The 16667-nt window shown below is 41.3% G+C and overlaps 1 protein-coding gene across 1 annotated transcript in view; it reads right to left on the bottom strand.

Moving 5' to 3' along the window:
* Positions 1–16379, bottom strand: part of GMDS (GDP-mannose 4,6-dehydratase) — a 290357-nt gene extending 273978 nt beyond the window's left edge. Inside the window, exon 1 of the mRNA XM_081206557.1 lies at positions 15643–16379. Coding sequence (XP_081062683.1) covers positions 15643–15750 — 108 coding nt within the window. The 5' untranslated portion in view covers positions 15751–16379. The remainder of the gene's footprint in view (positions 1–15642) is intronic.
* Between the last annotated feature and the right edge of the window lie 288 nt (positions 16380–16667).

Here is a 16667-nt window from a genome sequence, read left to right as displayed (position 1 = left end):
TACCCAAAAGCCACCATTGTTTTGAAGACTGGGCTTAGTTTATTTTTTGTCTTACATATTCACATCAAGATTTCAGTCTAGTCACAACAGATCTTCATGCATAGGTTTTAATTTAGTCCCCCCCCCCCACCTGTGGCTTATAGGTTGTGCAGGAAAAATGAACTGAAAATGTAAAATAACTTGGTTTTCAAATGGTGTGGTATAATAAAACATATTGTGGAAAACAATAGTTTCTATAATGGTTCAAATATTTAAAGAATGATACAATAATACGAAGTGGAAAGCAAGCTTTCCAACATTTTCCGACCTATATTCTTGAGCCATCTGGTGGCATGTTTGCTTCACTGCAGAGGTATTCAGTATATATTCTTGAACAGGATCTCACCTCTACCCTTCCAGGTGGCAATTTGACATTACAGAATTCACACATAGTAAAATTCAGCAATACTGTGGTAATAAAGCAACATTTCATTTGCTTCTGGAAACCTGCTGGAGGATACTGGTTACACTACGGATGGACTGTTTCAAAAGCTACATTGTGAATCTAAGTGTTTCACAGTAAGCGCTGGATATTACCACCTCTCACGATCTGCATGATAAATCTGACCATAAACCTTCCTTCTTGGCCTTCAATACCTATCCCACGTAAACAGAAATAGTATTAGTGATACATTTCTTAAAGAAATGAGCTCTCATATCCAAGATGTAAAACATAAAATTATTCTCTCTTAAGGGCATGTGAATTATACCATGCCTCAAAAGACTGGATACAGTTCAAAATGCTAAATATAAATTGTTCTCCTGTTGCCAAGAGAACACATCGAGTGCCTTCGCCTATAGTGGTCAACAGGCCTGCAAAAATTGATAATGGGCATTACGCTAAAGTAAAGCCCTGATTTCAAAAGAACTTGCTTCCTATTAAGCTTAGTGTAAAAGGGTATTTAGAAGGGCTGTCTCTAAGAACAATGATATAAATAACCATTATATGATTAAGTAATTTCTTAGAATACTGTAGTACATTATTGAAATCCAGCCTTCAGCCACTTTTTTTTTTGTCTTTTGCTCAATGTTAGGCAAGTTAAATACAGGACCTAATCTCCACTACAGCCTGTAAACAATAAATAAATTTAAACATGTGGGCATCACATGGAGGCCTATTACAGTGGTACCTCGGGTTACAGATGCTTCAGGTTACAGACGCTTCAGGTTACAGACTCTGTTAACCCAGAAATAGTACCTGGGTTAAGAACTTTGCTTCAGGATGAAAACAGAAATTGTGCAGCAGCGGCATGGCAGCAGCAGGAGGCCCCATTAGCTAAAGTGGTACCTCAGGTTAAGAACAGTTTCAGGTTATGAATGGACCTCTAGAACGAATTAAGTTCTTAACCCGAGGTACTACTTTATGTTGGAAGTTGAGGGGCTGACTGAAAGGTAGTTAATAGTTCCAATCTGAAGAAGAAAGCTGCATTAGTGCTGCTGTGTAAACTGTTGCACAATAGTTCTTTCAGTGCAATACCACCACATTGGAGTTGTGAACCCAAATTAGAAAAATGATGATGCTCAAATCAATTCACAAAACAGTTGTGCAAAGACATACACAAGAGATTATGCAGTGCCAGTCAGAACTTCGCTCGATTTGGGTTCACTTTTCCTCACACAGGTTGAAAACAGCTCTTCTGTGATAGGAAGAGCACTTCTGCCAAAGGAAAGGCACATTTGGATTCAAACAGGATCCCCTCTTAAACCCAAATCCTGAAAATATTCACTCAGCTTCCAATATCCCTTTCATAGAAAACATAGTCAAGTGTACAGCGACAGGCTGAGCTTCAGGAATTCTTGAAGGGCATTAATCATCCAGTTCCTTGTAGCCAGTCTGGCTACAAGCCCAGTTTTGTAACAGACAACTTGAGTTGATTGCAATGTACTGGGAGATTGGGATGGTAGCTATAGTTGGGTGCAACATTAAACCATGGTTAGGCACTACCTTCTCCTGAGCTTGCACATGCCTCCTTTTCCCCTCCCCTGTGGCTCAGTAGAGGACCATGAAACTTTCCAGTACTTCCTTAATTACTTATCACAAACCAAATGAAGTTTGAAGCATTTGCTTGCACTGTTAGTTAACCTCAGCTTGTTGCTTTACCCAAACCAGGGAGCATCATTTAACAATAGTTAATCTCAACAAGCCAGTTCCATAACCAGTGATTTGAAGTTGGCTTGTTTTGAGCACTCAGCCCCAAATTTTTTTTTTTTTGGGGGGGGGGGGAACGACCCAGGTTAAAAAAAAGCAAAAGTTTCCAAATTCATCCTCCCAGCCACACTTGATTTTTCAGCAGCTCTAGCTTTTAATTACTACAAAACAAACACAAATACATAAATATAATTATACAACATACCGTATTGGCCTGAATATAAGCCTCACTTTTTTCCAAATTCCAACTGTGAAAAGTTAAAGTGCAGCTTAAATTTGCAACCTCACAAAAAAAATGGCTTTTATGATAGCGCCGCTGAAACAGACCTATGGTAAAACAGAACGGGTGTGAATGCCTGTGGAATTTTAAGGGAGCGGCTTATATTCAGCTATTGTTTTTTTTCCCTTTTCTCCCTTGAATTTTAAAGATGCAGCTTATATTCGGGTGCGGCTTATATTTGGGCCAATACGGTAATCACACTTAGACAGTTATGACATAAATTGATATTGATATAATTAATATGACAGGGAAAATCAACCAACAAATGACACCAACCAACAACCCTGAAGGCTTTGGCAGTCACATGGGTATAAATTTATATCAAAGAAAATATCCTATATTTATTAACACTTTCTAAATTTTATTCAGTGACTTTAAGAGTCAGTGACTGACACACCCCACTGAGCTACTAAAAGTTTAGCTGTAGTTTGCAAATTCCAGACAAGTTCTCTTTTCTTACAGTGTACCTTGTTAACATTTTATTTACCCAGGCATTTGCCTCTTATTTGAGTGTTGGTACTTCCTGATGATGATTTGAAACAGTTTGATGAGGCTTTTAAAAATGATATAGGATAAATTTCTAAACTTTGATACTTATATTGATGTTTGACTTGTATTCTCTTTACTTTGTTAGACCTATGGGTGCTCCTACTGGAAGAAGGGCAAGGCGCAAAAATGATAAATCAGTGTAAATAAATGTAATAAAATCATTAATGGGTGTAGAAATGCCATTGGTTTATAACACAAGTTACATCCTCTTCCAGAAGACTGAGAATTGGACTTTTTCTTATTCTTCTATACATCAATAAAGTCAACCACTGCCCACACCTCTTACCCTTATCTTTGCTTGGATATATTTGACTTAAGTGATAGGGAAGTCATATACAATTGTTAAAGTAGTTTAAAATAACTTGCTTTTATAGTAATACATAGACATAAGGTTGACTGAGCCTCATTAAAAGATATTTCATTACATGTGGGTTAATACTGGGTAACCCAGCGTCTCCCCCATTTCTCTTCTTCTTGACTAGTGTTAAAAGCAGCAAATAACTCAGTGACAACCTTTGTAAAAAAAATTGTCACATTGGAAAGAGGTTAATAATAAATACTTATTTTCCTTTGTCAATGATTTTGCTCAGTGGCTTTCAGTACCATCCAAAGTGGTCCCTTCTGGACTGTTTGTCTGGATCAGACAATATTTAGAGAAGTTACAAATAAATTATGAGAATGAGAGTGATTCCCATGATTTCTTCCTCCTTTGAGAAATCAAACAGCCTGGTGGAAGTCTTTAAAATATTTACTAACTACCTAGAAATAGAAGATGTCAGGTACCAGCTGAAATGATTCTTATCTCCAGAAATTTCATGGAATGAAGTGAGACTGGCCTTCTTCATCAGATGTGTCTTCACCATCAGTACTATCAGGGACAGAAAAGTCTGTCCTGGCAGAACATTTGCTTGTAAATTCCTAAAGATATGCAAACACTCTGAATCAGACACAACTCTATAGATGTGCAGTTAATAACTTATTTTCTTCACCAATTAAGATGTGTTTTCTCCACCTATATTTTAAATCAGGTGAAGAGCTTCTTTTGGGTCTCTCAATGAAATCTTCAAGAAATAATCAAGCCAAAAGAAACATTTGCTGTTTTCCCTCCTTCCAAGATGCCATGTATGCATCATACAACAGGTCAGCATTTAATACATATTACAATTTTGTGGTGAACACAGAAGCAAATTGACTAAAGTCCTGGAGTCTCAGTGAAACCTTATAGGTAAGGGGGAAAGCAGGATAGATGGGAATTAGTTTGTAACAACCACTTAAGTACATAGAATTCAAAACTGAAAAAAGGCAAACAGGCAAGTATGTTTCCCCCATGTTTTTCACCCAAAACCACATGCTTTGCTTTAAGTTACAACCCTAACAACATTTTACTAGATGTCCTTCATTTTTCCATAGTTGCTAGTCAGCCAGTAACAGACAACTTTGCTCTCCCTCAATTAGTTTGGAAGTGAGAAGCCATAGGTAAAGTACTTTTAAAAAGCACCTGGTCCTCCTCTGATAGAATATGCACAACTATTTCTGAACTCATAATCCAAAACAGGGGTGTCTAGATTTTGAGACGGGAGCATTTAAGAACTAGTTCACTGATGAAGAAATTGGAATACAAAAGTTCTTTCCTTCTCATATTGTAGGTATAGAGACTTGTGAGATAAATTGTTTGCAGACTTCATAGGCTACAAACATACATACCTACACCAGCTCTGGATTTCAGAATAAAGGACACAACTTTGAACCCTGTCATCAAAAATTGTAATGAGCTAATGTGTTGCCTTGCCACAAAGTATTAACAGTTTCTATTCAAATACTGTATTTACTCAAGTCTAATGCGCCATAGAATCTAATGCACACCTCAATTTTCAGAACCTTGAAACCAAAAAAAGTATTCGCTGAGAAATGTAAATGTGCCATCAAATCTAATGTGCACCTTAATTTTCGCAACATAATTTGGCCAAAAAAAGGTGAGGATTAAATTCGAGTAAATACGGTATATGAATAAGAAACAAAATATTTTATAGACCAACTATCTTCAATACTTACAAATTATTTTTACTAATCGTTGTTTTCATTTGATAAATATAATGAGGTACCACTGAAATTCTGGTAAAAATTGTATATTATTTGCATAGGGATAAATCACAACTTGAGCAGTAGAAGAGAAACTATTTTTTGTGCTTATTTTTAGATTCCTTGTGTCTAAAGTCAAAACCGAAATTAATTGGTGCAGAGTCACAGCAATCACAGAGAAACCTTAAAATAAGCTTGGAACAAATATGAGAAAAAAGTAAAGCAAAGACAGAGTAAAAGAAGTACATAATGTATTCCTTCCACAAGCAAAAAAGAATAGTCACAATCTGTAGCCTTAGATTCTCAAATCTAAGAATTAAACATGACTGTGCCCTTCTTTCACTGTAGGTTTGTAAGACACCCTTCAGTAAGAAACAATATTTATAATCTCAAAACCCTCAAAACCTGGTAATCTTCCTTCCAGTACGCAGGCTTCCAATTCCTGGCTAGTACAGACTCACCCATATCAACATGAGTTTCCTAAAATAGTTAACACACACACACATCATCCATTATACACAAACCAGCAATAAATCCAACTTTGACTTGCATCCTACCTTTCATCTTACCATACTGCAGAAGCTAGATGATTTTATACAGCATATTGTTTAAAAAGTACCAAGATTCTTTAGCACTCCAGGAAAACACTGAAGTAACTGTAGCAGGTCTGTATCCAGCATACCTGAGCAACTCTAAACCAGTTTTAAAGAAATCAAGTTTCATACAAGGAAGTGTATCTCCCCTGTCTAGACACCAAATTAAGGAACATTCCTCCCATTTCTATTTAAAATATAGGTTATATCTAACACATAGCAAGTACAGTTGTTTACCAAAAAAAAAAAAAAACCACCTAACCTAAAACTTTAAATGTTAACTATTTATTTTCCTTAATATGTGGCAGTATTGCAGATATATTCCCTCAAAATAATATTTTCTTTGTTATATTGGTTCCCAGCCCTTTCCAAAAATCTCAAGACTGGATACAGTAAGAATAAAATAAGTCTTATCTAAAAACAAAAATATTACACACAAACCTAAAATAAAATACAGTGTCAGATACAAAAGGGAAAATTCACATCCATCTATCCCCATTTCAGCCTGGGTAAAAAGTTGCACCTCGGCACAGCACAGAAATGTGTACAAAGTATGTGCAGGACACACAAGCAAGGGGAATTTTATAACTTGGGAGCCACTACTAAGAAGGCTCTTCCACATGCTGCCACTCCTCAAACCTCCGAGGGTGGCTGAATTGTTAACAGACACCCTATGAGTGAATGCTTTTTCTGTTTTGGTCTGTGTGGGGTGAGGTGATCTGTCTGGTACATGGGACCGCACCTGCTTAGAACACTATGCAATTATTCAGAGGAGAAGTTATTAGAACACGGATCACAGTTGCTAAGCCTTCCCTCTCCAGGAAGGGCTATAGCTGGGCATCAAGTGACAGATTGGATCAAGCAGCACAAATTCTTAAAGCTTCCGGGATATGGTCAGTGGACAGCGCGCCCACAAGACTGGTTCTCTATGCCTATCTACCCCAAAACCTGTGGTTATTTAAATAGCAGCTGTTGGTGGTATAGCCAATGGAATAAGATGATCAATCATTGACTGCTTCTAAAAAGTGGCTGGACAGGGATCAGTTTACTGGCATGTGGTTGAACCTATATACCAGGCATAGGCAAACTTGGCCCTCCAGATGTTTCGGACTACAATTCCCATTATCCCTGATCACTGGTCCTGTAAGCTAGGGATGATGGGAGTTGTAGTCCCAAAACATCTGGAGGGCCGAGTTTGCCTACGCCTGCTATATGCCAATAAACAAAGCTAATGCTTATCTTAAGTAAACTAAGGAGAGGTCTCTTTCTTAGCTGAAGGAAACTTGAAAGGTGTTTAGGAAATCAGGAAAGAGGGAAGAAATGATAACTTTCTCCCCTATTTTCTAAATATCTGAAAAAAAATCTTATTTTCAATCACTCGTAATTGAATTGTGAGGAATATATTCATTTTTTCAAGGGGAAAAAGCATATTAAGATAGCATGCAAGGCACATGCAGTTCCTTCTTGTTCATTTGAAATCTTTCAAGTATTAGTAATAAACTACTTTTATTGCAAAGCAAGTTGCATTTATGGCCTGTTCGACATTTACTTTGTGCCCTCCAGATTTACTGGACTGCACCTCCAATAATCATGGCCAGTGGTCAGAAATGATAAAAGTTTTAAGTCCAACAACATCTGGAGGACCACAGGTTCCGCAGCTATACTTTAGGCACTACCAAAACACATTTGCAACGACTTAGAGATCTGCTTTAAAAGGGAAAAAAGAAATCAGTTAACACATAAATATGATGGAGCAGTTCCATCACTACAAAACTGCTCTTATTCTAACCAGCCAAATCTTTGGCTACAGCACCTAGTTCACTGTACATTTTATTTTGTTATTTAAAATAATATAGGATTAATTTTCTGTTAAAAGAGCTTCAGTATTCTACATTTTTTTAAAAGAAAAGAAAAAAGAAGATGCATTAGAAAATAAAAAGATGCCCTTGCTACAAGATTAGTTAAATTTGGACATTCTTAGCACATACAAAACACAACTGAGAAGTGAGAAAATAAAGAAAATAAGTAATTAAAACACACACACAATAATTCAATACTATACTTATTGTACAAAGCCTGGTGGAAATTTGTCTAGAGTAACTCAATTACAGGAAGTCAGGAATAAAAGCTCTGGTTTCCACCTAGTACAGTAGTTGTACAAATGTCAAAAAATGGCAGATTTCAGAAATATATTAAACCCTTCTATCATTTTCCTAACTCAAAAAGTAGTAATTTACATAAGACACTCATTCCCATTAAAACCTGGTGTAAATGATTGCCCTCAAAGTAAATGGTATCAATAATTGCTCTACTAAAAATCACAATAACCTTTGTGTGTTCAGATAAGTAGTCACTCCAAATGTCCCATTACTGCACGGGTGTCAAACACAAGGCCCGCGGGCCAAATCCGGCCCGCCAGACCTCGTCATGTGGCCCGTGTAGCCGCCGCTGGCCGCCAGCTTTCACCTTTTATTCTCGCTTTTTTTTTTTTTTTTTGACACAAGAAAGTTTACATGGTGCGGCTCCCTACTCGCCTCCCCCCGTCGCTCTTAAGGACGTGGCTGCTGCTTCAAATGTCCCCGCGTCTCTCAACTTGCGCTTTCATCGTCGGGGGCCGAAGCGGGGCGGGCAGCTGGCTTCTCTCTCCCGCTCACTGCTCAAAAAAAAAAGAGCAAGCGGAAGGTCAGGTCTCTCTGCGCCACGGAGGGGGAGTCTTTCTCCTCGGAGAAACTTTTTTATTCCAGCCTTGGATCTTCTCCGGGGATGCTGGATCCTCCCTGCCCACCCCCCAAACTCCCCTTTTCTTCCAGTCCTCAGCCACCTTGGAATCCCTCTTGGTGGGAGAGAAGCGTTTTTGGCTTCTGCGGAAGGTTTCCCTTGCTGCCGCCGCCACCAGCAGCAGCAGCAGCGCAGCCCCGTCTGTCTGAAACGGCCGCTGTTTGGTTTAATAACACGATTTTGTTATGTCTGCTCAGCTCCAGCCAAGCGGCTCCTTCTCTGCGAGCAGATCCATGTGTGTCCACGTTACATTGGGGGGTTCCCAAGGCCGTGCTTCCCGTGTCTCCCCCTCCGCCCTCCACCGAGGGGCATCCCCTTGCAACATCTGAAATTATTTTCTCAGAAACGCCAACTTTGGGGCTCTTCTTTTCTTCTCTCCCTCTCTGCCCCCCTCCGCTGCTCTCACGCTCTCCCCCCTTGCTGATCCCAGGATCTGATTAGATTTCCAATCACAACCCAGTGTGCAATCGGATTTCTGATTTCAGCCAGGAGCAAGCCAGCAATCCGGAGCATCCGCGTCTTCTCCTCGCCAAACTCTCTGCGTTGTTATATCCGTTCGCCTTGCCTCCAACTCCTCTGCATTCCCCCCTCCCAGAATCGCACATCAGATGCAAAGAGAGGCTGATGGTGGCAGTGGTGGTGAGCTTGGTGGCGGGAGGAGGAGAAAGCAGGAAGAGAGAGAAAATAAAATTCCCACCAGATGTTAAGAATCCATCATCATCATTTTTTTTTTTTAAAGGAGAGTCCGCTCCCAGGGTGGGTGGCTTCGAAACCCCCTCTCTCCTCGCACGTCCTGCTATTGCTTCCCGATCCTTCCCGGCATGCAAACTCGCCCTGCGGGAGGCGTCCTCTTCTCCTCCCCGCTGGATTTCACCAGCCTGGGGCTTCCCTTCCTCTTCATTTCGCCTCCCTCTCCATCTTTGCACAGCCAGCCTTTCCAGGACTGACGATGCCCGTGATCAAGTTGTTCTTTGGGAATATGGGGTGGCTGGTGGGGGGGGAGTAGGAGAGAGAGAGAGGCGCGCGCACACACTCCAAACACCCTTAAAATAAATGTAAAGTGGACCATCTACATTATTACAAAAACAGTAATAATTGAATGCAGTGACAATAATTTATGATAATAAAGAGTGGACACATAGTCCTACAGATACAACCGGCCCTTTTAGGGTGACCAAACTGCTCATGCGGCCCCCAATGAATTTGAGTTTGACACCCCTGCATTACTGTATACTGAAGCCAACAGATATACTGCTCTTGCAACAGAAAACAATACTTCATTTTATATTAACACTACACTAAACCTTGAATACCTATTCTTGACTTACTTTCAAAAGAAATTACAAGTAAGATTCTCCACACTAGTGAAAAGGAAACATCAAATTCAAGTCCGGTAGATAAATAATGGCCTCGCCAAACTTTTTTGCTTCAGCATTTTTCCATTCACAGATCACCAGAAAATTAAGATATGAATTGATTTTCAGTTATCTGAGTGGCTTCAGCTATCTGAGACAACCCAGCCAGATTATAAACACAGCCGAGTTATAAATAATAAAATTATCATCATCATCTGCAGTGACACCAACAGCTTGGTATAATATACAGTAGCACCTCACCTTAACCGCCCTGAGGCCAGTCTTGGCTGGGGAGGGTGGGGTATAAATAAAAATTTATTATTATTATTATTATGTTACTCTCGGGTAACATAAACTTCAGGTTGCGAAAGCAGCAAACCCAGAAGTGTTTCACCATGCAGAAGCACTCTACTGTGCCACACGCATGCACAAAAATTCCCTCTGGTTGAGGAAACCTTGGGATCCGACCGGAGCTCTGGAACGGACCCTGTCCACAACCAGAGGTACCACTATATTCCTATCCAGGAAGTGAAATCTTATTTGACTCTAGGAACCTAAGAAGCTGCCTTGCATTGTGTCAAACCATTAGTCCAGCTAGCTCAGTACTGTCCACACTGACTGGCATCAGCTCTCCAGGGTTTTAGGCAGGAATCTCCTCCAGCCATACCTGGAGATGCCAGGGATTATCCTGGGACCCTCTGCATGCAAGGCAGATGCTCTGCCACTAAGCTACAGCCCTTCCCCATGGTAAGTGTGGCATTCGTACGGAGCCCCCAGTCGTCTCACAGACTATTGACCCGTACACCACTAATCCGCTGCCACCAACCAGGTCCTCCCCGGTAAATTACTTCATCTCAGTCAGGTTCTTAACAAAGAAGAGTGTAGCTTATTGCAAACACAAATAAACTTTAAATGCATTCAAAACATTGTTACTCTTTACAGTGGTACCTCGGGTTACATACGCTTCAGGTTACAGACTCTGCTAGCCCAGAAATAGTACCTCGGGTTAAGAGCTTTGCTTCAGGATGAGAACAGAAATCGTGCTCCAGCGGCGCAGCAGCAGCGGGAGGCCCCATTAGCTAAAGTGGTGTTTCAGGTTAAGAACAGTTTCAGGTTAAGAACGGACCTCCAGAATTAAGTACTTAACCCGAGGTACCACTGTATTCCAGATATTGGAAGGTTTTCAGTTTGCTTTGTGGTAAGCAAAAACTGAGACCAAGGAGCTCAAATACTATACTTCTTAGTACAGTGGTACCTCGGGTTAAGTACTTAATTCGTTCCAGAGGTGGAGGTGCATTTTTAACCTGAAACTGTTCTTGACCTGAAGCACCACTTTAGCTAATAGGGCCTCCCACTGCTGCCGCCGCGCAATTTCTGTTCTCGTCCTGAAGCAAAGTTCTTAACCCAAGGTACTATTTCTGGGTTGGTGGAGTCTGTAACCTGAAGCATATGTAACCTGAAGCGTATGTAACCCGAGGTACCACTGTATCTGCCCAGTAATGCATTCAAAGCCCTTAAAAGAAGAAAAAATTAACGTGGGGTAGGGTGAAGTGAAGTAAGAAATAAATATTAATATGTTTGGAGTATAGCAGAAGCTTAATGTTTAATACAATTTTTGACCAAACTGGCTTGTCAACTCCATGAGTGCTCTGGAATGTCAGTGTTCTTATTGCGACTAGCTGTCAGAGGCTCTCTGTACATTTATGTACGTGATCAAGTCTGATTGCTTATAGTAATGCTGCTTTAGCAAGCCATAGACAGCCAATTTGCATGGCAGATATTAGAAAACCTACTTCTTTGGTAAACTATATCCATCTGTAGAACAGTTACAAATTATGTGCTGTTTGAAAAGCGACTTGATTTGTTAACTGTAACAATGTCCCTTAGTAAATGGAAACAAATGTGTTTTTAACAGTAACAAAGTTAATATTTTATGTTTTTAAACATATACAGTACTTGTTACTAATTTATTGCTTCCTTCTTCTTTACAATCCTAGAAGGCTTCTTCAATATTTTACTGAAATATTATGAATAAACTTTGGTTAGCTTACATTGTATCTAATCCTTTCCAGCAAGTGAAACACAAGACTGCTGAATCTCAAGACTAACATTTTAGCACAATGGAGATAAAGGAAAAAGCTTAATCAGCTTGAATGAGAACAACATTTCATCAAGCATATTCTGCGGCCTGGTTCAGATGATGGTTCAAGTCTTCATAAACCCATCTAGGACACAAACCCACATAAACCCATCTAGTGGGGGGGAGGGGCAGAGTGTTCGTGCTGTCATATATTAGCTTCAGAATGAAAATCCAGGCAGATTTTCCCCTTTATATCCAAACGTGAACTTTAGCATATTGTCAGTTAACAAATCAGGAAATTATCCCAGGATTGTTTGGGAGAACCTATCATATAAACTTTGAGCAATCTCTTAAAATGTCAAATGCTAGAACAAATATGTAACTTCCTTGTAGGCATAACTATAACCTTGGAGCCCAGAAGAATGTAATACAGTTAGGGGTGGACTAATCTAGTTTCTTGTCATGCACCTTGGAAAAAGGCCTTGGTTTTTTCCAGCGTGAAATGAGTCTAGGATTCTCTGCGAAATGATTTGTATATGGGAAGGGTTTGTAAAAACATTTGAAAGAGAGGGAGGTTTAGCTGAATGAACTAAAAGGGGAAGCTTGTTCTAACATAGAAAAAAGTATGAAATATTAAGAGGTTCAGAGTGGCATGAGGGAGCATACGGGCAAGTAATGTACAGTGGTACCTCGGGTTACATATGCTTCAGGTTACATACACTTCAGGTTACACACTCCACTAAGAAATAGTGCTTCAGGTTAAGAACTTTGCTTCAGGATAAGAACAGAGATCGTGCTCCGGTGGCGTGGCGGCAGCAGGAGGCCCCATTAGCTAAAGTGGTGCTTCAGGTTAAGAACAGTTTCAGGTTAAGAACGGACCTCCGGAACGTATTAAGTACTTAACCTGAGGTACCACTGTAATTGAAAAAGAGAAAAGTGTGAGTAGAGGGGACAACTAGATATTTGAAGCCAATATGGAAAATGAGTGCCACTCAGAACAGTGTAATATACATCTGAGATGTAGAAGATGGAATGACCACGAATCATTGCTCTCTGACGTATTTTCAAATTCATTTGTCACTGTTACACTTCATACTTGTGAGACAGAGCCACAAAATTAAAGTTTTAGTACATGAATTTCTGAATATGTATACTTTTGAGCTTCCAGCAGGTTTACAATACTGATTATAATCTTGTCGAACACTTTATACTGCTGGGCATCCGGTGCATATCCTGTTAAAAGCAAACAGTACCGGTGATAACATATTGTAATCTTGAATATGTCATGCAAGGAACGCTAGCCAGTTTGCATTTCACAATAAGTCACACAATTCTGTCAAGTAAGGAGTGGGTTGTAACCAAAGCATCATCAGCAAAGTTCTGCTGGTGCAGCAGCACTTCTGTTTCCTCTTCCCTCCCCACACTTCCCCCAAATCATCTTTGGAGGGTCTTCCAACCCTCTGTAGCTAATTTTGAAGGCACAGACAGGAGGAAAGGAAGGCAAGGTTCCTTCCCGCTAGCACAAGTTGTGTGTGCTAGCAGAACATGAGTGTTGGATACCACACAGTGTATTTTTTAAAAGAATTAAGCTGTTGTATGTACTTCCAGCTGGAGATGGCATAACATTACACTCCATTCAGATGGTCTGCAGAGAGACTGTAGAACCATGAAAATAACTGCGCTTGGCTCGGTGTGTGATTTAATATTTATGACAATAGAGATACAGGTCATTTTGATGAGGGTTGGATTATAGGTTAACAAAGTATTGGCCTAGGCCCCATGGCTTTGATATGTTGCTGGTGCTGTCTGTTAACATTCCCCTTATAATTAAACAAATAAATAGTTCTCTTTGGGCACTAACTAACTAACTTACATAGACTGGATTGGATCCAGACTTAGGCTGCAGTCCTAACTCCACTTATCAATGGAGTACACCCCATTTAATTCAATAAGATGTACTTCTGAGTAGATATGAGAAGGATTATACTGTAAGTCATACGTAGACTAGACCCATTGAAATCAGTGGGATTTAAGTTAGTCATGACTAACTTAAATCACCTTGATTCAATGGGTCTTCTCTAAGCATGACCAAGAGAGCAATCCAAACTCCTCCCCCATCCAACTAGGAATCTACAGAGTGATGGCCATCATCATATCCACAGCATCAAGCCACTTAACTGGCAAGCAGAAGAGACTGTGTGGAGGAGCACCCCTGCCCAATCCACACACACCCCTCAGCTTGGCACAGAAGGGATTCTCAGAACCTGCTAACAAAAACAGGCACATCCATCACATTAGAAATGCAAATTATGGCTATTAAAATATGTCAAAAATGAGTTGTGTATATATCTTGACTAATAGAACTAAAGTTTATTAGCAGCAGAGAAAAGGGAGGGAAAGAAAAAATGCTATATATTGTAGTCACTTGCCTTCACTGTAACACCTGCTGATTAGCAGATTTTCCTTCAAAATAAAAGCAGCAATGTTAAGAACACTTTAAAAAGTGTATGTAACATACAACATAACCTGACTATAACAGGCTGCTGACAGTCCAGTTCTTCAGTTCTTGCAACTACTAAAAGAACAAGAGACTAGTGCTACCATAGAACTGAGTGCACACTTATGATTTATTCCCACATTTTGCATTTTTACTCAGAACAAGCTCTTCCGCATAGAGACTATTGTGTGATGTATAACAAGACAATAAAAACAGGGTGGGGTGGGTTTGTACATATGCAGTATTTAGTACAACATTTTATGAAAGAGGTCACCCACAACTCAGAGCTAATAGAATCATAGAGTTGGAACACAAGGATCATCTAGTCCAACCCCCTACATGGGACTCAAACCCACAACCTTAAGTGTCTCATGAGTCATGCTCTACCAACTGAGCAACCCTTCAGTAATAGAGCACATGTCTTGTATAAGGTCCAGTCACCGGCATCTCCAGTTGAAGGCTCTCGAAGTAGACTTCTGGTGGCCGCTTGACATCTCGCATAGCTGCTAACAAACACCTATACGTCCACCACAGAGACATTTAGCTTTGAAACTCGTAACTGCACTGGTGCGATTAGTATTTCAGGTTCAGGTTTCACAAAGGAAACGTATCACGTTGGTTCAGTCAAACTCATTTGCACTGATTCCCCTCTCCCTTTCCTCCCCCAATGCCAAATTCAGTTTTGGTAAGGCAGATGTTCCATGATACCTTCCACAACAGAAATAAAAAGGTCAGGTGAGACTAGGCTTCATCATCATCAGTGCTTTTTTCTGGGGGGGACTCAGAGGTATGCACCCCCCCAAACACTTTGCGAATCTTTGTACTTTTGCCCATTTACTGCATGTGTTTTCCCCAATTTAAACTATAAAATGGTGATTTTCTTGAGTCAAAATGAGAGCACCCCCAAACATATTCTTTTTAGAAAATAAGCACATGATAATAATAACAATTCAGCTTCTGCCTTCTGGAAGAAGATACAGGGTTATAAAGACCAGGACTAGCTGCCTGAGAAAGTTTCTATTCAAATGCGATTTTGGTTTTGAACTCAGTGTAAGGTAGTCTCTACGAGAGTATATTGTATTTAATTATGGGGTATCAGAGATTTTAGGGGGCTAACCAGGCTAGGATAGCAGGCTTGTTGGTTTTTGAATGTCTGATGCAATTTTTTTCAATTTCGTTGTTCTGTATGGGGCAATGACAATAAAGATTATCGTATCGTAATAATATACTGGGATGCACTTACCTGGCCCGTGATGCCAGTGACGAGGGCGACTTTCCTGGGGCTCATATCTGCACAGTTCTCTGTCGCCAAGCTCGAGCAGGTGTCTTCCTGCTGCTGGGAATGGGCCATGGCCCTGGCAGGGGAGGGGCTGCAGGAGTTTACAGATGCCGTGGCACCCAAGGGGGAAGGAAGGAGCGGGGTGGCGGCGAGGACGTGTGAGCTGTTACTGCAGAGAAGGCGTGTCGCCCCACGCGCTCGTTTCGAGGGCAGCAGCAGCAATCAGCTGCGCTCACAGGGGCGCTTGCAGGCTCCAGGTAGAGGGGGCATCACCTATTACCTGAGACAGGGTGGGGGGACTTGGCTGGCTTCCACGGCCCGATATTTGCTTTGCTGAGGTGCCCATTGGATACAAAAAGCCACCTCACCTCGACCAAAAAATTAAAGGTTTCTCGTTCAGGGCGGGAAGGTCGGGGCCAACATGCATGGGGAGCCTGTGGTGTGTGTCTTTACACCTGCCCCCCACTCTTTCCCGCCTTTTCTCCCCCTAGGTAAAGGTGAGCGCGCCTCACGTGCTCCTTTCCTTTTTGCCTCCCCTTTGCGTTTCCCACCCGGAACTCTTGCAGCGGGGTCCCTTTAAGAAAAACACGCACACGAGGGGATATAAGGTGTGGGACCGGCCGGCCTCGTTCTTCTTCCCCCCGCACTCCGTTTCCGCTTCTTGAAAAACAGCTGCAGGCGCCTCCTCCGTCAGCCAATCACGAGAAGCGCCGCTTTTGCTCCCCCTCCCTCCCGCGAGGCAGGAGGAGGCGGGCGAGTCATCACCGTGCGGCTTAAAGGTTTGCTAGAAGCGAGCGGTGGGCGGTGATTGGGTGACGTAGCGGAGGAGGTGAAGGGAGGGAGGGGCTGCAAGAGGACTCGCCACAGCCGGCTTTGGGTTTCGATGACGCGAAGGGAGGGAAGAGAGTCCGCGCGTCCTTGATGGGTACAGAACAGGAAGCGTGAGGGAGCTGGGGGAGGGGGACTCAGCGCCCTCTGCGAGCGGAGGA

Source organism: Podarcis bocagei, assembly GCF_964188305.1.
Source record: "Podarcis bocagei genome assembly, chromosome: 8".
Classification (NCBI taxonomy): Eukaryota; Metazoa; Chordata; class Lepidosauria; order Squamata; family Lacertidae; genus Podarcis; species Podarcis bocagei.
This window is presented reverse-complemented; position numbering and strand designations above follow the sequence as displayed.